This window comes from Pagrus pagrus (assembly GCF_965226575.1).
Source record: "Pagrus pagrus genome assembly, chromosome: 23".
Lineage (NCBI taxonomy): Eukaryota > Metazoa > Chordata > Actinopteri > Spariformes > Sparidae > Pagrus > Pagrus pagrus.
The window spans coordinates 18,744,191-18,769,923 of NC_140205.1; the positions used below are offsets into that span (position 1 = coordinate 18,744,191).

The window sequence follows — 25,733 nt, forward strand, 5'->3', positions numbered from 1 at the left end:
CACCAAACTAAATTGTTAAAAATAGTAAACATTATACCTGCCACTGTAAACATCAGCATTGCTGCAGCTGTGGCTCAGGAGGTAGAGCAGGTCTGCCATTACTAATCAGAAGGACAGTGGTCAAATCCCGGGATCCAACAGCTGCATGTCGAATTATCCTTGGGCAAGATACTGAACCCCAAATTGCTCCTAATGGCTTCTTCATTGGTGTGTGAGTGTGTTAATGGTTGAGTGTGCGTGTGTATGGCTGAGCTTGGAAAGAGTATACTTCTCTTGTTTTGAAGAGTTAAAGACTAAATGATTAATTGAAAAAAGAAATTCATCAATAATGAAAATAATATGTAGTAAAGTAAACACTAAAAAAACCTACATTTGAATCTGCTGATACAGTCATCATCCATCTCATAATAACAGCACATATATTTCAGTGTTGCTTTAGTTATTATAGATGGATGCAGAAGAAATTGTCACATCAGTCAAAATGTCAAGTGTGTGTGTGTGTGTGTGTGTGTGTGTGTGTGTGTGTGTGTGTGTGTGTGTGTGTGTGTGTGTGTGTGTGTGTGTGTGTGTGTGTGTGTGTGTGTGTGTGTGTGTGTGTGTGTGTGTGTGTGGTAATGTGGTAATGTCAGTTCATACAGTCCTCCTGCATTACCCAATACCCATCTTACCCCTGCCATTGCTCCGATCTGTTGCCAGTCATGTGTCAACTTGTGTCCGTGTTAACATTTTGGTTAAACTAATGTCTGTTTTTTCTTTTGTTTTCTGTCTCTTGTCTCCTCTTTTGGTTTTATTCGTTGTCGTCCTGTGTGGCTGCGGCTTCTCCCACTGCTGCTGCTGTTGCTGATGCTGCCCACTGTCGCCCCATCCTGCTGCACGCAAACCTACCACTGCCAACATCTGGTCAACATCACATGGTGGACACCCCTCTTCCCCTGTCCCTCCTTTAATCTTTATCCAAAATCTCTGACACACTTTTTCAATCCCTCACGCTCTCTGCTCCTTGTTCTCTCTGTGTTCCCCAACTATCACTATGTTTTCCTCCCTCTTGTACTTTTCTTTTTCTGTCTCCACCCTTTTCCCCCTGCTAGCACCATGCAGAGTTGAGAGAGCATCATGCCACCTCCGGTAAGCCAGCGACCTTTCAGAGGAAGGGCTAAGGGCAGTGCATGCAGCCAGGGGAAGGGCCAGGGCTGGTATTTAGGGGTTGATAGAATATAAGGGGGTGTGTGTGTTTCAAATAGGGCCTAAAGCTAATAGTAATGCACCCATTTTCTGTGACAAATGTTCTTTTAACAATGTTTCCAATAGTATTATGTACTCAAACTGTTCTTGGGTTCCTAACAGTTGATTTAATTGCTTTGCTAGCACCTTTGTTTATCCAGCAAAGGTCCACCCTCATTAATAAACCATTAACTGCAGTTTGTCATAGAGCAGAATTTGCATAAAGAGTTGTTGACATTCATTTTGCTTGGGGCTTTCCTTGTACTTGTAGGTTTCTCAAGTTGAAGAGGCTACTTGTTTGTAGCTTTATGCTTTCTTTAAAACAACCATAGAACCTTCTCATGAGAAGTCTGTTTTTACAACCTGGTTTCTCTTTGCTGTTAGAATCAAACCTTTAAACTCTGCCATGCCATGTGTGAGTTAACAGTGCAATTGGGAAAGTGTGTCACCATGTATAGGACCTATATGTGGCTAGATGTTTCTGTCTCTGTGGTTCTGTATCCACTGCTGTCCTCTTTGCTACTGTCACCTGTCTGGTGTCTGTAGGGAAAGCGTGTCAGTACATATATATGTGGTGTACCCATATCCAAGAGAGCATACACACATGTACACAGCTGCATCCGTGGCTGCTGAACACACAGTGCTGTCTGATAGGGTAGACAGGCGCTGACATCACTGGATTATGATCTGGATTATGTAGTATCTTTGTAATCACATGTGTTTGTGTGTGTGGGCATAACCTGCAACCTGCTGTGTGACTTGAGGATGCATCCCAGTTGAGAGCTTAGAGGCTAACTAATTTAGTTTGTTAAAACAATGATCACACCACCTAATGAATTTTAATTTAACCCACAATTAATTTGCTTTTCAGGAAGATTTACAAATCTGTCTAAATCTATTCATGAACAGCTTTGATGGAGCTTTTGTGTAATACTTTTATCGTTAAATGCACAGTTTGTAAAATCTGCCCCTGAGGTTCTCCAAATCAAAAAGATAAAAAGAAGAAGAAAAGAAAAAAATAGTTTGATGATGTCATGAAGTAGCATGAGGTAATGGGAGTTATTGTCTTTGTTACATGCGAATAATTGCAAAATCTGCTCTCAGTTCACTGTTGTTGATTTCATACGTAAATGTAAGCTTTAATGAGATTTATATGGTGCTATTAAGAGGAGTGTCAAAGATATAGAAAGATGTAACTCGTGTTATCATTTTAAACATTTATTTTGGTTGGTTGGCAAGGCAGGCTCCCATTGCCCAGGAATAACCTGCCTGCTTGCTTCATTACAGCAAGCGGTCAGGTTACTGACCAGGTAAACAAGGTGGAGTGATAAGGGACAAGGGCACATATTGAAGTTATCAGCACGCATGAAACACCTCTTTTCCAATCATATGACACGGATGAAAACAAATGTTATGTAAGTACTCAAATTGTGTTATGAAACAGAAGGCTGTACCTAATGAGGGCTGTCTGTACTCTAATCAGAAGTAAGATAGCAACATGTCTCTCATGTCCTTTTTCCTCTCTCCTCCCCCCGGCTACCTCCCTCTTTCTGTCTGTCTGTAGCTGTCGTAGTGTGCGGTGATGACACCGTCCTTCTGACCCCAGGCAGGATGAGCCAGCGCCAGGTGAAGGAACGGGACAAGGAGAGGGAGAAGGAGGCAGGCCTCCAAACACCCAACAGGGAGCACGTCGCCACCCCCTCCACCCTCAGCCCGGGGGTCAGCTACAGCCACGGTAAGATACAGACTTCTTTTGCACTCTACGGTTGACTGCGCTGGTTCCCAACCTGGGGAGCCTGACTCCGCTAAGGGTCACTCAAGCTTCATGGGGGTCATGAGGCCTGAGGTTAATGAAACCTTTTTCTGAACACATACAGAACAGTAGGCTTGTATTTCAGCATTTCATACATTTCTATGAAGAAAACTAAATGGGATTGTTATTTTTAAAGTTGAGATTATTATTTAAGATATAAACTACATAGAAATCTCACAGGATCAAGATCTCAAGTATTTGTAATTGTTCTAAAAAAAAAAATCCTACAAAATTAAGGAAAGCTCATCTCTGATTCAATATTCAATGGAAAAATCCAGTCATTTGATTATTTTACACAAACTTCCTGCAGTTATTGCATTCATTATTTGGGTTAATTCTACAATTTATGTTCTGTTCTGTATTTAAGATAATATGAACTTTCCCTAAGCTTTATTATTCAGTCAGTGTGTCTCATTTAGTCAATAATGGAAAAGTGGTCCCATAAGAAATAAAAAAGGTGGGAACCATTGGTTTACCATGTACAGGCAAGGTCTGAGTTAAGATATCTGACTTGAACCTGTAACACGTTCAGGTTTGGTTTGTACAGTACTACGTTGAGCTCCATGATTTTTTTGCAGCTCATACCTTTTTCTGAAACGACTTGTATCATGTATCTGCCATTTCATAATGAATAAATTATGTTATAAAATTAGCTTTTTATGACTTGCAATTGGACCACATTCAGGTTCAGGAAGATGTGTTCTTTGGGCTTTTATGTACTTTATCTACTGTATAAAGAAAGCTAGCCCTTACTCATCATTAGAGACGGATCTGTTTTTTTTAATTTCCCTGTTTTGTAGGTAAACATTACCATATTTAACATATTTTTTTACTCTGTTAAATTTCTATTCACTGTTTCTGCAAGCTCAGTATGTCTTCCATGTTCACCTGTGGTCATAGTAAATTGAGCTTAATGCATTTTTTACATACATACAATAACATACCATACTCGGCATCTCTTATTTCTGCTTTGTAACAACTACTTTTCTAGCTCGCAAATATTATTAGCAGATTCTACTTTGCCCTCCTTTCTGTGTTAAGCCGGTGCTAATTAAATTCAACACTTCCTGCTGACATTTCTCATTAAAGTGAAACTATCTTTTAAATGAATCAAGAAATAACTTTAAAGAAATTCATTCTGTTACAGTTGAAAAGTTAAACTCATAAATAATTAAACACACTCTTGCTCAGTTCAGTACAGTCAGTGGTTTTGTTGCTACAGTCTTACTTGGTTTGGTATGACCAGCAGCTTATGGAGGCTAATGTTTGCTATTGTTAGCAAGCTGGCTACTGACATTGCAGAGTCAGTTAGTTGACTTCCTGACACTTCTCTTCTTGTGCTACTTTTACATTTTAACATCTACTGTTATGTAATAATTGCCAATAGCTGCCAAAATCTCCATTGATCTGTTTTATGAATCTCTTTACATTTTCTGGTAATGCTGTTTCTATGTGATGAAGCAGGAATGTCCTGATAGAATATTAATTGGTTTCTGAATGGTCAGGGCAGCCTTCTGTCTTGTAACAGAAAGGTCACAGACTGGATCAGCAGTCAACAGCCACATATCACACTGAGCATGCCACTAAACTGACCTGCTCAGTAAATGTATGATAAGAACAACATACCTAAAATGTAAACATAATATAACAAAGACCCAAAAACACACTTACTGACCGTATGCACCACTGAAGTGAACACAGATCTACCTTCATCCTTAGCCGCTTACCTCTTATAATCCTGCTTTCTTTGTCTTTCAGTTTTTCTAGATTTAAGATAACACTTTAAGACAATTAAAAGCATGCTCGTGACACTGGACATTTCTAGCCCCAGGACAGCTGTCACTGTTATGTTTAGCCTTTACCTTTCCCAGACACTCCCGGTGGAGGAAAGGTAAGGTAAAGGCTAAACATAACAGCTCAAATGACTCATATTCACTCGATGAGTAGTTCTCAACCTGCCTGTGTGCTGGTGCGCTGTCATAAACTATCAGGTTTATATCTTCTCTTTTTGTGCTGCTGTTGTCATTCTCTGATATTGAGGTCATACACCACAGCTTCAATAGGTTCATTGTAGCTGTGGTGTATGACCTTCAAAGCCAAAATAAAGTAGAGGTTTACTTTGTGGAACATCATAAATACCAGACCAGGTTAGCGGCCTGGTCTTAGTCTCTTTATGTTGCTCAGCAAAAGCCTTTCAGCCTCTACCCTTTAGCTCTGTCTTTTCAAGAGTTCATCTCTCTGGTTGTGTGGTTGGAAAGCAACTAATTTTGATTTACTGACTCTCATTTTGGTCATACTACGGTTAATCCCCAGACACAGATTAGGAACAGATCAAATAGCGGATGTATAACTGTCCAGAAATGAGCTCAAGGCTAGATTTGGCTGGGGTCTTACATCACCCCTCAGACTGCCTGTATCTTGTTCTTGTGTTACAGCGCCATCCTGTGGATTCTCTGCTGTGGTTAGTGAAGTGCAAGAATCGTATTTGTTTTGACCCGAGATTTATTGAGTAAGGTTTTGTAATATGACAGCATGGTGAGAATGGGGATTTATCTTTCACAAGAGAACATTCAGATTCCTGTGATGGGAAGGACAAGAGGCTTATTGAGCACTTGCTATAACCAAGTGGATTAGGTTACAGTTTGGTTGCTGTTAGGCTGATAGCAGTTTCCAGTTTAATAGTCACAGGTCACTTATGAAAGAGGGATTTGAAGCTCTGACTGCATGTCTGCGCTGCTGGATTTGATGAACAACAGGTGTGTTGAAGGTTTGCACTTTCACTGCTTCAAATCTAAAACTGCAAATACATGGCCTGATAACAGTGTATCATTTCAAACATGTGACTCATCAGTGCTCAAATGTTGCTATTAGATTTGAATGTGTAACTTGTGGTACACATTTGGGACACTCTAGTATTCTATTATTTATTATCACAACAAGAGGGCTGCAAGCATACTTCCTACCACAAGATGGAGTAAGCATAACAAAGGAATGAATGCAATGAATACACATAATATATATATCCATGAGTTTATACATAAAAAAAAAATCCATTTACATTTACTCCATATCACTCATGTTACACACTTAGAAATGTAATATGTGTGTACCTACAACCTCAGCAATCACTTGTGATACCTTCTATAAAAGCTTTTTCTGCTGAACTGCTTTCCAGCTTCTGGGCATATCTTACATCAGACTTCTGCCTGTGTGTGTTAGTTATTCATCACGAATAAGACATGTCTTAATGCGCTGTATGCAGACGGAGTAGTTGAAGACCATCAGTATAATGAAACAAAAAAAACAGTCTTTATTCCTGGGCACATAATTTCCTGATGTGTGTTCTGTAAGCCAGATACAGCAGCATGAAAGCTTTTTTTTTTCTGACCCTCGACTTCTGCAGCCCTAAATGGGTATCCATGGCAACTGAATTTACTTCTGCTAGCCCTTGGTCTTGCGTCAGACTGATGACGGTGTATGCTTTTATTTGTCTTTCTTGACCAATACTTAACAATCAAGTCATGTTTCTCTTAGTTTGAAGGCTGCATCCACCTGACGGAGATGTGAAATGTGGGGTTCAGTAAGTCGTAGGTGATGGTGATGACTGTTGCATTGACATTATCATTTCTTAACTTAGAAGGAAATTGTAGGAGTTGGCTGTGAAAATTCACAGCTAAGGTGTGAGGGTTGGTCATGAAGATTTGTTTCGTTTTTTTATTTCGTTCTAGGAACTTGATGCTGCTCAGTAAACAACAAGCATCGTTTCTTGAGGATAATTCTCCTAAGTCCTGTTGGAAGATAATTCCATTTGATTGTACCCCAGGAGTGAAGTGCCTCGCCTCTGACATACCAATTTGTTATATTTATGTACAAGTAGTCTCTCAAACCCTTGTTTACGTTTAGCTTCTACCCTTTCCAAATGAGGACCGGACATCATCATTATCGGGTTTTCGCATGTAAAGACACATGGGGTGCTTAGAACGCAATCCCATGAATTCCATATTCTCTACAGTGTTATACTTGTGAATCACAACGTTATTATAATTGGGTTTCCTAGCTAATTAAAACCTGGGTCAGTAATAATTAGATTCAAATCTTATTTCAAAACCAGTGTGAATGACTTAGAAACACAGTCTTTTGTCTCAGTTTTGCAAAACACCCACTTTTAAACATGTACAAAACCTTTTTTCACAACACTGATTGGGCTGTTGCAACATGCTTTTCTGATCTATAATTACTGTCGATTTGTTCTTGTTGTTTTCACAAGAAGTAATATCTTTTTCCTCCAGTTTTGCATTGCTCAAGTTTGAGTTACAGTATATCCTTATTAGATTTTTGTTTGACTGTCAGATATCAGTCAGATGTAATTGGGCTCCAAAATACAGAATCCGTCTGACTGTAATAGAAGAGAATCAAAACCTGCTATTTATAGTAAAGAGTTGTGTAACATTAGTTTATGATTCAGACTGCTTTCATAATGCATCTAGAGTGTTGTTTGGGTTATTTAGTTGAATCTGAGTTTTGTTGCATCATCACATTTGCGTAGACAAAACTCTCAGTTCTGTGGTCTGGCTGCCAAGTGAGCCTACTTTTCTTTATGACTCACTGAGAACAAAAATAAACCCCGGAGGTTTTTTTGACGAGGCTTCTGCAATCAGCTTTGAAGCCGCTCTCGCTTTAACCGCCTTTCACTGACTTGCTGTCCTCTTTCCAGGTAAACAGAAAAATCTGCCTGTACTGGAGAGTGACAGAGAGAGGTGGAGAATGAGAAGGGTGCAGGGGAGGACAGTGTTAAAATAAGGAACATAAGAAAGTGAGAGAATTGAGAAAGAGTTCGAAACAAGGAAATGAGGAGGAGAAGAAGAATATCTAAATTGATTAGAAGTGAATTGAGATGGAAAGCAAGGGACTGCGAGAGTGAGAGAGCAGGTGGGGTCAACATGGATTTAAGCTCAGCCTCAGGGATTATGCTCCGTCTGACGGGGTTAACAACATGGAGGGGGCTGGACTTATCTGCACCCTCAGCCACTGCCTATCCAGTGTTCCTCCTTCCACCCACACTCTCATTCAGTGATTGGCTGAGCCCCGGGAGGCCTCAGCTAAGAGGGACAAGGCTTGACAGCAGAGATATGTACTGTAGATAACGTAGAGTGTGTGGAAGTAAAGGAAGACAGGCCGAAGGTGATGGAGAATATCTCTGCCTTGGGGCCTGAGCTCTGCTCAGATGGCCGAAGGCTTGCATGGACTAACACAACGTGGATGTAAAGCAGGAGAGATTTTGGCATGATTTGGGCGATTAGAGTCCTGGTAACACTTGACCTTGGGGCACTTTGGTTTTAACCTGAAGGAAAGCAAGGTACAGTATGAAGTAGTAGTAGCAGCTGACAAGGGTAGTGCTTGTTAGTGTTTCAGCAAGAGTGACAGTTTGACATCTCGGTTGTCTTAATTACCTGCTCAAATTAACCCTTGCATCCCTCCCCTGACGATTTCTGATCTTTGCTGCCTTTTGACGTTCTGTATTGTGCTTTCGTCTGTGTGCATTGTTCATGTGAGTTGACTCTTGTGAGGACAGAACGAAGATCACACCAACATAAAGTGGCTCACCAAAGTTATCATGTGGACAGAAAAACAATTATTCGCTCTTCTATTCTTCAAAGTGTCTGACAGTTCTGACGTAAGAGGAGAGGCGTATGGCAGAAGATGCCTGAAGGCCAGTGTTCAAAAAGCCTCTTTGTTGCAGAGCTAATCCCAAGCTTACAGGGTCTCCTTGTAGCCTTTATCTAAGACTTGATATGTCTGTCTGCATGTGACCTCCAGTCTACAGTGTATGTATCACTTCCACTGCATGGTATCAGCTGTATTGCAGCCCGTGGGTTACTGTGTCATAGTTTGTCTGCAGTCTAGTCATGTGTTTTGCTAAGGCAGTTTCTTTGAGCTTCACTATTCACTGTTAAAACGGACCTGTGTTCTCATCAGTGTTGATGAAAAGGGTTTTTATTGATATCGCTTGAAAATAACAAAATATTACCTCAAAAAGATTTGCATTATTCTTAACCATCACAAACTGTATCAGATGGGATCTCTTCTTACATGCACTACAGGGATCTTCTTACTGGTTATGAAATGGTCTGGATTTAATACTGATGCATCTATATGACCTACATAAGCAAAAGAGACGATCAGAGAGAGGACTGGCTATTTCTGTGTAGTTATTGTAGTTATTCTTAATGTCTGTCATCGGGTTGGATTCTAACTTAATTTGGTTGGATGAATCTTTTAAACCATTTTTTAGTTTAAAGTGGTACAGTACAACATTAAAACAAAGTTAACTTTGTCTCACCATTGTAATCTTTTATCCAAAGGGGCTGCCAGAATCAACAAAAAATGAAAGTGTCCTGAAATAGCTTTAAGAGGATTCCCATTTGACTGGGGAAACTTGTTATTTATTGAGGTACTAGCAAGTCCAATGGATAAATAAGACAAAGAATCTACAGCCCTGTTAGCAGGAGCAACAATGCCTTGAGCTAAATGCTAACATCATCATGCCGATATGCGCACAGTGACTGCTAAGATACTGATGTATAGGTATAATATTTGCCATTTTCACCATCTTAGTTTTTGCTCGGTAGCATGCTAACATTAGCTAATTAGCACTTGACATAAAGTACAGCTGTGGCTGATGGGAATACCATTTACAGGAATTTGGTCCTAAACCAAAGTACTGGATGAAGTATAATTTTGACCTATTAATAACGCCAGAGGTAAAGTTAGAAATATTAACCAGGGAAGTATCAAGTTGTTAGAATTCATCCTGAGGGGAAAAAAATTAATGTCTGAACAAAATTTTGTGGCAGTCAGTAGTTGTTGAGACATTTAACTCAAAATCACCAATTTCAAACTTGAGGTAGCTTTATAGAGGAAAAGTAGGGAAGTCAGAGGATTCAAATCTAGCAATAACTTTGAGATTCAATGCCTGTGTTGCATTATTGTTCCACAGCACAGCTAAAGATCCTCATTCACCTGTGTACTAGCCCATTTGGCATGGCAGTAATACCTACACCTGACACCAGCTCATCTGATACACGAGTACTGGAGCAGGTAGATGTGGTGGAGTAATTCCATCTGGCCAGTCGAGCCAAGGATCTGACATTCAAACAATGGTCACATTTGTACGCTTAATGGTTCTGAACGTCACTGTGACAGGAATGCTTTTTAGAGAAGGGGGGATAAGGCATAACAATTTGTTAGAAACAAAATGTCAAACCATTATTTGCCAGGAATGCAGAAGGGGAAAACTGTAAGAAAGGCAGAAGACGAGAATGATTAACAGATTGAAAGCGGACACTATGTTTACTGCAGGTGAAAGCTGTGCTCGACTATGGATTAGCTCCATTTGTTCAGTCAGTGAATGTGGTGAGGTTAGGATTTGCCAGAATCAGTACTCATTAACAAAAACCTATCTTAACTTCACTGAAAATAACTTGGAAAAATGACCTAGATGATGACTATACTTAGAGAATGTTTCCCAAGTGGCTCTCAAATGCCATTGGACCAGCAAAAAATGAAATTTTCCCCTGAAAGCAGGTTAATTAGGCCTGGGATCTGAACCTCCTAATTACCTGTGTTAATTAAAGCACACTTGAGTCAGAGGCAGAGCTGCTGATTTATCAGTACTTTTTAGATTCATCAGGTTGCTCAGGGACAGTTGTTATGGAGGGGATTACACCGTTTACCTCTCCAAGCTATCTTGGATGAAATGTCTTAAGGGACGGTTGGTAACACAGTTTGCTGGGATGCCAGTAGAATGCTTTAAGTTCTTTTGAAGGGCTAAAATAAAAGGGTAAATTTGACAGGTCAGCTGAAAGGAAGATGCCAGTGGACTGTGGAAGGATAAACAGCAGGCACTGTGCCTCAAAGACTGTGTTTCAAAGATAAGGGCCAATGCCAAGCAAAAATATACAGTAACCACGATGTCCTTTGTATGAACCATCCTGAAGACATTAACTCTCTTTGACAACCTTCAGCACGCAACATAGGGACTTGCTGCATGCGAAAGAACTCAGTTTTTAAAGGGAGTCTGAAATGTATCAAAATATATCAGCTCTTCATTCAGACTGCGGCATATTTATTTCTGAAAATACAACTGGAATTGCATCATTGGGATAGCATTTCTAGAAAACTGTGTCCTAAGCATGTGACAGGTGTCTGTGAACAAACAATGTATAGTCAGAATCACCTGCTTGGTCACAGACAAAGCATTTGTTTTCAGCATGATTTAACTGTAGTGCACGTTTCAATGCAGCTCTCAGTGACCGCCACACTGGAGCCTTTTCTATATGATGCTCCATGTGAATGTAAAATCTGATTCTGTAAATATGTAATATGACAAAATGAAGATTTATCCATTCCATGCAATTGGTTTTCTTGGTTTACATCTGGGGTGTATAGTAGGGTCAACTGAGCACTGGTGTGATTTAGTGCTTCCTTCTGTCCTTAGCAGAGCTTATGTTTTATGGTTGTGTGTGCTTGTGTGTGCGCTTGTGTGTGCAGTCCAATGCATAGCTGGTTACAAGTGTATTAGCTGAGTAATGAGGACAAGAGAATCATGTGATTAGAAAGATGAAGAGCATGTGCATACAGTGTCTAAAAAGGGACATTTCATGGCTATTAAAGTGTATATCCATTAACAACTTGTGGTCTATGTAAGCTATTTACACAACAACCGCTTAAGAGCCTTTCATATTGATGGAGGAAATCAGTCTTCCAATGTACTGAGCTTAAACCAGAGTGCTGACATTAACCAGTGTGTGTTGCGTGAGATTTTCGCAGTGGTAAACCCACACCACCCCAGCATGGGAAATTATTGTGTCTTCCAGACTGTAAGCTTAACTTCCTACAGAAATCAAGCTGTGCTGCGCTGTTACACAGTGCTGGGTTCTGATAGAGTTCCATTTTGGATCCCTTGCGCATTTCTAATAACTCATTAATATCAGTGTCGAACAAATTTCTTCTGCAGTCTTACATCTTTTTTTCTTGGAAGTAGTAATGTAAAACCCTGATTCCAAAAATGTGGGACTGTGTGAAACATAAATATAGAAAGAACACAATCATTCACAAACAGCTTTACAAAGGGTTCTTGAGCCCTTGAAATAATGTCCTTCATACAGTCATGTGTTTCATGAAGTGATGAACCTCAGCCAATCCTTGTTTGTGAAAGACTGAGCCTTTCAAGGATCACCTCTTACCAATGAACCTGTTTGCCTGTGGATTCTTCCAAACAGGTGTTTTTGGAGCATTCCACAACTTTCCCAGTCTTTTGATGCCCCTGTCCCAACTCCTTTGAAACTGGCTGCTGCCATCAAAATCAGAAAAAGCAATATGAGGTTGATGACTTTCAATTGAGAATATATCAAAAAGCAATCGCAAAATGATCACATTCGTCCCACCTTTTTTGGAATTGGGGTTGTATAAAACAATCTTGCTCCTTCAAAAGTCAAAATCAATGACTCAGGAAGCCATTAAGCTGAAATGGAAATATTATGCAAAACCTGCTCATTAGAATGGCCGGGGAATACGACTTAGTTGCTTTAAATTGTTGAAAGCTAAATTTGAATGAATAGGACAGGGGATTCTGATTGCATAGGCGGATGAAATACTGGATTCAGATTCAATAAAATGGGTTAAAAGAACTAGAGTAGTCAGCGGCTTCCTCAGAACTGGCAACATTAGGCTGAAAGATGTGCTCAGTGGTGAAACTTTCCAAGTTAGTGACTGGATTTAGTGAGCACCTGGATCAACATATTATTCGGCAGCTCTGCTTTTTTACTCCCAGTGGCTCTGCTGTTGCCACCCTAGCTGGCAGCACTGATTCTGGCGGTTGGGTAGCCACACTAGCTACTATCTGGCTGTGTTAGACACTAGCTGGAAGGCAGGAATATCAGTAGTCTCCAATAAATGCTATAGTGAAGTGGTGATTTTAATATTTTAAAATTTGGAATTTGTTTTTGTCCAAAATATATCTTTTTAAATTCAGTAGCTGTTGTCAATGAAAAAGACACTTATCTTAACATTATCGGCCTTGTATTTCTTCCAACACTGATGTCATTAAAGTGACTGGTGAACCTTAATTTGCTTGGAGCAATATTTAGAATATATGAACAAATAATGCAGATGTCACGCACATGCCACTCCAATGACTAATCCATTGAAACATAGCTGAAAACCAATGAAGTGTCCCTTTGAATCTAAAATCATGAATTACAAATGCAGCAAGAGATAGAGCAGAATAGAAAGATGAGATGTGAAAAATAAGGGCTATTTTCAAGCTAAGATGCAGCTCTCCTACCCATCCGGTGGAGAGGGAGTAGGAGGGGCTCAGCTTATTCGTTATTAAGTACTTACAGGCTGCTGCTTTCACACACACTCACAGAGCAGAGAGCGAGAGTGTGTGTGAGGGAGAAAGGGAGCAGTCTGCTGAAGGAAGCCTAGAGGAGAGCAGCATACTGAACTGGTTCATGCCTGGTGTCTGAGCTTTTCTGTCTGTGTGTGTGTGTGTGTGTGTGTGTGCGTTTGTGTGTGTGTGTGCATTGGTCGGTTTATTCGCTTGGTTCACTAGCTGCGTGAGACGGATCAGACTCTTTCCAGACCCCCCTTGCCCTTCTACCCTTGAGTTTCCTTACCACCCCCCAACCCCTGCCTCCCTTTCTCCCACCCGCCGGGGGAGCTCCTGCCGTCCCAATGATGAAGGAGGAGGGCCTCCTGAGTCGTCGCCGTTTCTCTACGTGCGGCGGGACAGCATCACTAAGACCTCCACACCCGGACGGACGCAAACTCATCCGCAATGCCTCCTTCGGGGGCTATAACGAGCTGTCACCCATCTCGCTGCCAGGTGGGTGTATGAGGGTGTGGATTTTGTAGATCTCCATACTGGGAACTGTGGCTGGTTGACCCTGTAGTTTTACCTCGTGATTGACTTGTATGTCTGTAGTAGTGGATTTAAAAAGTGAGAAGTGTATGGTCTAGTTAGAAGGCGTGTCAGATGCACTGTTGACTGTAAGTAGCTTGCATCAGGTTACTACATTCAAATGGAAAGTTATCAGAGTTCTCATGATCGGTCTCTGCTGTCAACTTGTTTGGATTCAGCTGACTTACGAGTGCTCAGCCTTGGCTTTCAGAGAAATGAGTCACACTGAGTTTGGATGAGGTTGGCTGGTATGGCTAACATATTTCACTGCTCTAAAGTTTCTGCAACAAAAAGCACATTGTTCATGTTGCCAGAAAGAAAGGAACTGAAAAACATTTTAATGCAATACTACCATGACCACAGGCAAGGGGCAACTTTCGCTGACTATGTTATCAGTTCTCACAAATGTATTTATATTTGTAGAAACAAAGTTTCAAGCCTTTGGGTTGGAATTTTTCATGGCAGCTGTTGAGTGATATCTGAGTGTTGCTAGGATATGTGCGTTCATCCTCTGCCCCGAGCTTCTGAATGGACCGCTTCATAATCATATATTCTGTGAATGCAGATGCAAGACGCCCACATAGTGTTGACATAAACTGTGACATCTGCTCCACTTCAACATCCAACATTTGGGTGCTGTGAAGTTTGTTTTCCACTCAGAAAGTGTAAGTTGGCAATCTAGGCTCACTTCCATATTGAAAGTGGAAGTTAACTATCCCAGCTTGTTAACTTTAGCATTGATTTACTATTTTAGTTCATGTTATTTCAACATCTGCTCAATCATGGGCAACCGTAGTTACACCGTTAATTAAGTAGTTCTGACCAAGCAAATCGGTCAAGTAGACGTTTAGAACGTGAAATCAGCATGCACAGCCCCGGCTCATCACTAAAGATACTGTATATACTTAAAGGTGCACTATGTGGACATTTGCCAACTGTCGGATGTATACTGGGAGTGGCATATCACCAGAGTACACTAAGAGCTGCCAGCTGTACCTCCTGGTAGCAGTCCAGACTGGCAGATCAGTGCAAAGGGGCAGTGTTTAGCAACTACAACAGGAGCTTTGGACCAGGAAAAGCCAGGTAACTCCAGTAAATGTCTCTGCAACACAAAACATAGCAGTTAGACATCCTATCTTCAAATCTGTAACCCTGTAATATTGTTGATAATTTTAGTTGGGGGAAGAAATGGAGTACTCAGAGATGGGACACTAAGTAACAGCTAACAGTGCTGCCCTGTAGCTGATCAACTGCCTGTGTCCATCAATGTTAATTTCTAGTGACCACACACAAAAATATGACACTAATCCAGTCACTAAGAACAAGGTTTTTCTACCTAATGATTCATTAGCTCAACTATTAGTTAGTTACTATTAGTTCTACCTTAGGTAAAAAGGGAGGAAAAGATAAGTTGCTAAAAATCTTACCAATTTTATGACAAATACTTTAAATCAACATACTGTATCTGTCTCATCAAAGTCTTTGAATAATTTTGCTTGGTCATACAGTAGCTGTGAAATGTTTGTTTGTGACTCCTTATCTCAAGGACTCTGCTTACAGTTGGAGAACAAAATAGAAAACCATTTATGGGCTGGTGCAGTCTACACAGGACGGTGCAGACTGATGCATCAAGAAGGCTCAGGCCTCAGCTCAGCCAGCTTGTTATTACTCAGCTTCCAACGATACCTCTGATGAGAGTGCAGTGATAATCCCCGTTTTTAGAAGTACACCAAATCCCCGAGAACATTTAGGATTAAATCAGTTAAGTGTTGATTTGTAAAATCCCTACCTCTGTGATCTTCCCTTTGTTTTTGTCCTCCTGCAGAGGGCACAAACCTGGAGGCAGGCAGCTGGCATCCCCTGGGGCTTTGAGAGGGTGGATGTTCTCTGTTCCACCTTCGTAGATGACTGTTTTTATTAATCCACAAAAGGCTGACTGTGCAATAACGCTGCCATACTTTGATGCAGTAATTCAGTCCTATGCAACCTAGTTCAACCTCAGTCCTCTGCTGTTTGCCACTGAGCAGCTCAGTCAGATAAGTGCCTTGCTAGAGGGCATCTTAACAGCAGTTGTCGAGGGAGGGCAGATTGTTCGTCATTGTCTTTTTTTCTCCTCAGACCTTTCCGTGTCTGGGGATTCAGGCTGGTGACCTTCTTTCCCCTTTAATCTTGCAGCTCCTCCAGCAAAACAAATAAGTTGAGCCGCAAGACATTGTCTGAGTCATGTTGTTTTTCTCAGTCAGTTTTCAGCCTTGGCTCCATTCATCCTTATTTTATACGCTCCACTACCAGGCACAGCTTTTACAGAGACTGCAGGAGACAGCTGGTGCAGGAGGGTTGCACTTACTCACTTTCTGTTTCTGTGTGTTTTTATTATTATCCTTTTTACCTTCTATTGCTCTTTACATCTGTCTCCCTGTTTTCTCTTTGTGTCCGCGTCAGCTCCACAGTGCAGTCTGCTGACATTATGGTGCCTACTGTTGTGTAGCTTTAACATAGCAGGATTTGTATTCTTTGAGGTTGTGTCTCACAGAAAGCAGTCTCAAATGGATGGCTGATGACTCAGTTTTTGTTTGTCTGCTGGCGAAGTGTGTGGTGTCAAAAGCTCTACTTTGTGGTTATGCTTGCCAGCCAATGATTTGTCTGTAGCCATTTAATTTCCTACTGTGGCTGGGGAAGTAGAAGAAGTAGTGCTGATATATAAGTAGTGCTGATATATATATATTCAGAAGTAGTGCTGATATATAAGACCTACAATGAGTGTCTGTAACAATATGTAGTTGTTTTCTGCTACATTACTAAAATCGAAATGAAATGAATCTTCAACCATTCACACCAATCAATCAATTGTTTCAGTTTTAATATTAAGTTTCAAGCAACAATGCAAGAAATGTACTTGTGACTGCTTCTCCACTGTTAAAGGATTTGTAGCTTTTACCAGTGTTTTATACCAGTGAAAACAAATTATCTTTGGGTTTTTTGACTGACCCAGTTCAGCACTGGAATCTTGAGCTGGATTCTGAATTGGATGGGAAGTCGGTGTAAAAACTGGCATTCATTGAGACCTTTTTGAGGACTTGGTCTAAAGCTTTGCAGTAGCATTTTGGGCCACTTGTCAGCAATCCAGGGAAATCTCGCAAAGGCAGTTGAAAAGGCAAGTGCAATAGTCAAGACAAGATGAAATATGCATGCATAGTCATCACCATCTCAGGTAAAGACAAAATGGGCCTGAGTTTAGCAGTGTTCCTCAGCTGGTTTCAACAAGGGAGAAACCAAACAATTTCCATGTTGGTCAAGACTCAAAGCTGTAGGGAATAGAAATATAGAAACACCCAGATAATGGAGGGCAGGTTTAAGAGATGAGGAAAGAAAACAAAGGCTTTCTCCCACCTTCGAGTTGAAACCAAAGAAATAATAACTTCTGTTTCACGTGTATTTAGCTGTAGAAAATGATCTATAATCCAAATTTCATCCAATTTTTTGTTTACACAGCAGCAATTACTTTGGCTGTTCTAGCGCCTACATTGTTTTCAGGTAACACACACGAAACTTCATCCAGTCGCAACTTGTCAACAGTCAGCATTAAGCAATTGTGTGTCACCACCAGAAACACACAGGCCTATTGTGTTTTGGGTTCTTCACATGATTGATGGAATATGTTAGAATAAATTGTCTCTATCAAAGAAGCTGTTTTGAAATTTTTGGGTCTTAAAGTATATTTGTTGGGGTATTTTTAAGCATTGAATTTGACTTGAAAAATTGGGCAAGAAGAACCCTGAAATACAAAAAGATGGGACACCAGGTTGGTACCTGCAGTCTTTACAAAGACCAGCATATGACAGTGCACATGAACATGGCCCCAGTGGATTATAAATAGAGCACCAACACAACACAGCAGCCATGGTAATACAACCTGTCTAATGCTCCCACTCTCTTCCATGCGCATCCTGTTTGAAATATCATCCCTTCCAAGAGATAATGTGCTTTTGTCTCGTCAAGCTGCCAGCGTGTTGACAGAATAAAAATTACAACCCTTTTAATGTGGATTGGACCACTTCAGCTCAGTTGTTGTTATGTATGTGTGATACCCTGACAGGCTGCATAAGAAAAAGGTTTGAAGGCCAGGAATGAGGCCTGGAGATTAAAATGATCAAGGGCAAGGGCAGGCTGGGGCTCAGCTGTGTTGCTTGAAACTCATTTTTGATACCTCTGTGAACTTCTGTGATAAACTACAGTACAAATACACTTAACCCCACAGCAATATCAGATTTTATTATTGTTAAATGTCTGCCTAATCTTTATTGGACACACCCTTTCATGTTGGCCGGGCTGCTGTGTTGTATACTGTTGCTTCCTCTGTAGCCAAGGACTAACTGTGAGGGAAATTGATTTTGAAGTTTAAAATGGGGCCTTCATAAAGCTATTAAGAGAGAGGAAAAAGCTCTACCCTTACGGTCGATTAATTAGATGGAATCATGGGTCAAGTTGAGGTCAGCATGACTTGGCATACTGCATGTTGGAACATTCAGTGGAGTCACTGGCCATAAAGATGTAAGTTAGACAAGATAGGTTTTTGATTATCAAGAAGAAGTGGTGCACTACAGTAGCAACGAACAGAAGTTTGGCTTAGGTGTGATAAGAAGGACCTGAAGGGATATTAAAGTGAAAATTATGTTTAAAATCGTTAAAGCTTCATTTTAAAGGGCAATAGCACCAAATTTACACATGATGAGTTGACTGAGGAGCTTTCTCAAGTCTGAGACAATAAACGACAACAACTTTTAGAGCAACGACCAGTGTTCTGATGCACTTTTATTTTATTTACAGCCACTAATACTGTGTTAACATGAACCTATACAGTGTGCCCCTACATTACCTGCTATACGTGGAGTCTCAGGGATACCTTGATGCAGTGCAGACCTGCATCCCAACTATCTCAGCTGCTCTGCAGAGATTACACCTGAATATTTGACATCTGAAACAGATTGTTTTCCTTCATTCTGGATCTATTCACAGTTGGGGGAAGCATATCTCTTTTCCCTGCTGTTTTGGTGTAGTATTCTTTCATCCTGCATTCAGTTCAAGCAGCAAAACAGACAGGCAGTCGTTCAGTTTTCATGATTTTTCAGCCAGAATAGTAGACACAGTCCACAGAAGCAAACACTCGGACAAATTGCTCCCCAAAATTGATGTATTCTGAAGGATAACTGGGTTGTCAGCTTTTCCCTCAATTTGTTGTTCACAACCCGTTTCCATGGTAGCCTTCGCAGTTCCTAAAAAAAAATACAGCAGCATCATGGAGACATTGCTTTTGAATCATGGTTTAAAGGAAAATGTCAGCGTAGTGCTCTTTATAGCTGCATTATTTTGTGTCCTTTAATCACTCATGTTTTCCACTAATATGAGCTTAAATAAATAATAATAAACTTGAAAGAAGATGGCTTTATCTATGGTGTGATAAGAATCTGAAGCATGAGCAACAGCTCCAGAGGGACTGCCTTTCCAAAAAGAGATGTGAAGTGGTTTTGAAGTTTAAGTGGCTTGAAAAGAAGCTCCTTTTAATGGGACAAGCAGCTTCAGTGTTGCATTAATCATGACTGGGTTGAGATGAGATGATTTCAGGGTTGAGGCGTCGAATGTCTAAAATACCACAAAAACTATGTTTTCAGATGACATTAAATGTATATTGACAGTGAGTCATGATTATGCGTTTCGTCATCTTATGTTGCTGTGTTTTCCCAAGCAGATGTGCTGGCTCAACCACACCCACACCTCCATCAGCAGAAAATCATGTCAATGCATTTACTTTTAATACGTTTAGGCATCACATAGTTATTGCAATTTATGAGACTTGATAGCAGAGACAGTCAGTGAAAGGAAAGCTCATATCCTGTAATTATACCCCTGTTAGAATACCAAATATACGTTTAGAGAGGGTTTTTGTACATTCTTAAAATATGCGATTTGTGGTGGAATTAGCTGAATGGTGTGTTTTCGTGATCGTTTTCCCCTTCACTTTCACCTCTGTTATTGTGTGTCCGAGGCATAATATTGGTGCACTGCTTCAGTTAAACCAGACTGTATTCATTTTGTGAGGCAGAGCATTAATGTGGAAAGACATTCATTGTAGCAGCTCTTCCTCTCTCAGTCTCTTTACTCTCTCTCCTCCTATCTATGATGCTTGATGCAGAGTGAGATCACTGCGGCTGTAGTCTTTAAAAGCAAATGCCTGAGTCAGGCTGCAGTGGGGCGTGCGTCCTCTACAATTTCAACTACACACACGCGCGCACACAAAAACTCAATCCCTGTAAATCATTCACATACAGCAAGGGTTAGATTTAGCCGACTTGCAGACTGAATGTCGTGACAAGATGTGGTGTAAATGTGTGCATTTAGACAAAAAAACATGGGTACTCATGTATATTAAACAGAGTAAAGCGATCAAATTTAACGCTCATACTGTTAGCTACTTATTTTGCTTTGATCCAGTGAAATCTCCCAAAGGATGTTTACTGCAGAGGCTTGTTTTATGTTGAAATTCTCATTGAGCTTCCTTCCTTTGCTCTCTTTTACTTTTTATATATATTGGTAGGATTTCCATTTTAAAGCAATTTCCAAGTACTTTGCAGGGAGAGGTCTGAACAGACTGGATACTAATCTGACTCACCAGATGAAGACTGTGGGTAAAAGCCTGCCATTGGGTGACTATTTCAGGCGACATTTGCCTCCCTTCTGCTATCTGCGTGTTACTGTTTTCTAAATCCCTGTCTCTATGGGAAACAATAACGGCAACCTCTAAGCTAACTAGTGTTACCCTAGCCACCCTAACCTGTTCGCCAGTAGTAAAACCTAAACAAGCTAACAGCTGTTACTGTACCTTTTTTTTTTTTGCAGAGATTTAGTGCTGGTGTCCCCTGTACACTGTTTTTCAGCAGTGTTGTAAAAAGTACCCAAAAGTCATTTTTGAGTAAAAGTAAAGATATCTTGTTAAAATATTACTTAAAACACAATACAATGGAACTTGAGCAGAAGTCTTAAAGGTGCTCTATGTAGTCAATTTGTAGCAATTCACATGTGTTAATCACTTTTTTATTGGCCATATGTGAGCGGATTGTAGCGTGACGTGAAAAATAGGACCTTCCCCGTCTCTCTTAGTTGACTATACAAGCCAGTTGATGATTTCTTGAAGTTGTTTAATGCTGTTTTAATGCTTCAAGGACTCCCAGTTTTCAGTGACAGGCCAAAGGACATGACTTGATGCATGTTCTCGAGTGCCTCCCTCGTTTCAGTGCCTCTGTCCGCTAACAGAAAGCAACAGTAGCTAACGTTAGCTTAGAAGTTCCACAGAACCCCTTCAAAGTGCCTGATATTGAATGTACTTGAGAATCAAAAGTAATTGTCTGCCAATAAATGTACTTCAGTATCAGAAGTACAAGTAATAAATAAAGTATACATATATTTACATGTATGCACAATTATTAGATTTTATATTCAGCATTTTTCTGATTATTGGAATGACGATTATGATTGGTTTAAAAAGAATACAAACAAGTTGGAGCGTTTTTTCTCCTATACCAGAATGAGAATGGGGGCAGCCAAACTCCAGTGCTGACACAACAACAACAGAGAAGTCACTAATTGGTAATTGTGGTGTCAGGTAAATGTCAAAAATGTAAAACGTTACATGAATAATTGAATTCCTAGGTGACTTAAATTACAAACAGTTGGCTTCACTAATCCTGTTGGCAAAAAGAGACGTCCAGTCCTCGTCTCTACCGGTCCAAAATAAACCAGATGGAGCATGTGAGAAGTCTCTGTCTGATAGACTGGACTTTGACCTTACCCAGACCCAGTGGCATCTGTCAGCAGTGTTACCATTATCTTTGTGACAGGTTAACGAAAAAAAAAACTTTGCCATCTGATCTTTGCTGCTGCAAGTCATTCTGAGAATCCTTCCTTTTTAAAAGCGAAATACTTTCAATTATCATATGTAGAATGCTTCAAGTTACTCTGAAATGTGTTTTTTAAACACTGTTTAAACAATTACGCAATAGAAACCTGAAGTAATTCAACATCTAACAGTCACTTTATTAGAAATAGTGTGAAGAAAAATCCAGCATTTGGAAAAAAAAACTAATCCTACTTTTAGATATCATAGCATACTCAAGCTCTTCTATTTGAAATTCACACCACCAAAACCCTCTCTACCTTAATATTCCTGCTGGTTTCACACACTGATTGCTTCCCTGCTCAGCCATTGTCCTTAGCAGAGGAAATGCTTATCAAAATTTTCTGTAGCCCTGTAGCAAAGCCCATTTCCCAGACATTGTCCTGAACATTTTGCATAATCCCCAGCCTGTATGTATTTAACAAGCTGCCTCACGCATCATGCCTAGCTCCTCACACTGTCTTGAAATAGTTATGTTTGCAACAAGGCGTTTATCTGTTGTGTATTGCTTGTGCCATGGTAACACATTTGGGTCCCTGAACCAATTAGGGTATCTCAAAACCATTCATTTAGTCTGACTGCTTGATTGCAAAATGGAGAGCTAACAAGCATGGATAAGTAGTGAGTTTGTTCAGTCATCAGTCATCATTCTTTTACTTTTACTACAAAAGATTTCATTCAGTTTCAGGTTTCTTTGTCTCACGTGAATATCTGTTGACTAAATATGTGCATGTAACCCACAGTTTTCTAAGACACCATCATGTTGGAAAAATAAGTCATGAAAACAAAACTTAAAAATTACCATTGGCGCTTAAATCCTTACTCATATCACAATATCTGTCAAAAACGGTCACAATGTAATACTTTTGCATATTGTTCAGCCCTAGTCTTAACATAAAATCAGCTGTCTGTTACTTAAAGAACAACAGAGCAGATGACAACTTTACACTGTGACTTTATAATTTTTTAATTAACTCAGTTATTCTTTTATGATCACCCAGTCCCCCTACATAGAATGAGATTGCGAGAAGAGGTTGATGAGTGGTTGCCATAGCGGGTGAATTGCTCTCGAGTTGTTTTCCAGTTGAAGTTGGCATGGAGATGTGCCTGTCAAGTGGGCACAGATGGTCTGTTGGGACATCTAATGTACCGCTGAAACTCGATCCACATTCAAATAAAAAGCAGCACTCAGAAGGCAAGAAAGACAATTGCGTGCCCTCCTTTCTTGATGTGCATCACTGTGGAAGCTTAATTAGAGCTAAAGCAAAGAAAGCAAGAAGGGGTCTTTCAGCTGTAGAGCTTCCTTTTTTGCACCATTTATACAAGTAGTTGAAGCTTCTCAAACCAGACATGCATGTATGATGTTGACTCTTTCCCAAGTAGCACTTTTACAGCAGCTCTGAAGACCTATTGCACATTACTTTCATTCCCAAGAGGAACTGTTTGGGCAGAAAGTAGTTACACTGTGTCGTAGTTTGTGTTTCGATCCAGAAATCCAGTCTATTTACCATCTAGTTTAAGAAAATATCCGTCCGTGAAGCACTGACACACTATTGTACCTTCTATTTTGTCTGCCATCACAATGATTGCTTCCTCTATGTACACATAATGGACTGCCAGGAAGAAAGCTTGTTTGTAGGGCGTTGTTATTGAAAGGCATCACTGTAAATTGAAGAAGCAGGATAGATGAGAAAGATATGATTGAAACATTTCTAAATAAAATCACTCGTACATCACATTGTTGTTATTAAAAGTATCCTAGTTTGAACCCCCAAAGTAACTGCAGGACAAAAATGAAAGTATGCAGTAAGAATTCCTAAGAAGGATGCCTGTTGTGCCAGCTCAGACGCACAGCTGTTTTATTAAGGTAGATGGCTCGTCAAATAAGACGTGACTCTTTTGCAAATGACAAATATCTCGCTCGGCAATGAAACTCAGCAGTGCTTCCTTCGTTCTCATGGCTGAATATTGGTGGCCTGTGGATAAGAGATGGAAACTATAAAATATTTACAGGCTCTCTGCCACCTTTAGACCACCGGTGTCATAAACTGCCGGGGTCTCAGTGGGGAATTTGTTGCCGAGGTGACACTAATTGGTTAGAAACTGGCACGCTAATGAAGATTAGAAAAGCTAAGGTGGAGCTCAATGAGGAACAGTGAGTGTCTGTCTGCTTCGTTTTGTAATGACACACTGCGTCTACATTCAACTGCATTAAGACACATTCATTATTGTCTAGTTTGACATTTGCAGAACCACACATTTCCACCAGCAACTTCACTGGAACAGTTGGTAATCAAGCCTTTGTTTCTTGTGTTTCCTGTTCACTTTCCACATTTGCATTGTCCCAGCCAAACTATGGATTAAAACAAGGAACCTCCTTTCAACTTCTCTGACCTCAGAGCTCAGTTTAGATCAGGAACTTGTAGCAGGCGCCAGCTTGTTACCAACCAGATTGTATGTCTTGCTCACTTCCAGACGCTTTGAAGGACAGCCTGCTCCCATGACAGACAGTAATGTAACGAGATTCCATTCAGCTCGTCAAACATTTGGACTTGTATGCCTTGCAAATATTTTAAAACACATTTGATATCCAATGGTGAGCTGATCTCACCATTGAATGGCATCACAAAAGCAGAAACGACAACACCAAGTAACACCAGTTTTTTTCAGTTAATTGATCCAATCTTTTGCCTATTAGATAAAAGAAGAATAATCGTGAATTGAACCAACTGGCATGTTTTATTAATATAATTTCTCCTATGTTTTCCATCAACTTGCTTTTGAACAATAATCTGAATTGAAAAATAGTACGAAAAGGGTGCAGTGACTCTCTACTCTTTGTTTCTACTTTAGTGCGAATGTATTAATGTGTCGAAGCAAAATCAAAAAGACCATGACCAATATACTGTTGTTTTGCAGTTGCCACAGGGTGAACATTAGTGACAGTCAATCAGCAAACAGACAGAATAAAGAGAAGGGCAGGAGGGAAATAAATTGATATAGAAGACAAGAGAAGCTGCTTTATTCAGTTTTTAAGATGAATAAAAACTACTGCTCAGCCTTCCTACCAGACCTCGGGTCGTAAGATTGAGTGCTGCAGAGACAGAAACTCTCCAAATGATCATTTGAGTAGGTGGATTGCTTCCCATTTAAAATTGGATTATAAATTCCCATCATCCAAGGGGGATGTCTTTGATTTGTGTTGCGACTGATTTAAAAAAAAAAAAAAATTAAAAAAAGTTTTAGAGCAATGTGAGAGTTTAGTTTGAAGTGCATAGTCATTGTGGTACCTTAATCCAGTCTCAACATCAAATACTGTTGAACCAAGTGGGTGGGCAGGATTTTTCCTAATTCAGAGGTCCCATGTTATGTTCATTTTCAGGTCCATACTCTTATTTTGGGTGTTTACCAAAAAATTAACACTGTTTTAGCACCCTTCTCTTGAAGGCCACCCTCTGAAAAGCCCAGTCTGCTCTAATAGGTCAGCTCTCACAGGTCTGAACAAGCACCGTCCACCGTGTTTATGCCTCAGCTCTACTGATGTTTTCTCCAACCATGGTCGTACTAGGGGTGTGGCTGAGGGCGGTGACTGTACAGTTGTGACATCACAACCTTACATATATATATGTATCCTGACAAGTTGTTTCGAGGCACAGATTTTGAATACGGCCTGTGTGCATTTCTCTCTGGATTTAGTGTTTTGATACTTTTACAATATTTATAGTGCACCTAGACCTGCTTTATTAACAAAAATGGAAATCTCGCTTATAATAAAATAGGACCTTTAA

The 25,733-nt window shown here is 40.2% G+C and overlaps 1 protein-coding gene across 9 annotated transcripts in view; it reads left to right on the forward strand.

Moving 5' to 3' along the window:
• Positions 1-25,733, forward strand: part of osbpl8 (oxysterol binding protein-like 8) — a 97,499-nt gene that overhangs the window by 50,181 nt on the left and 21,585 nt on the right. For 5 of the 9 annotated variants that reach the window (XM_084345114.1, XM_084345117.1, XM_084345115.1 and 2 more), the window contains 2 exons: positions 1,089-1,125; positions 2,786-2,956. In XM_084345114.1, coding sequence (XP_084201240.1) covers positions 1,089-1,125; positions 2,786-2,956 — 208 coding nt within the window. Of the gene's footprint in view, positions 1-1,088; positions 1,126-2,785; positions 2,957-13,467; positions 13,923-25,733 lie in introns of those variants that run through there. The other 4 variants (XM_084345120.1, XM_084345121.1, XM_084345118.1 and 1 more) reach the window with 2 other exon arrangements.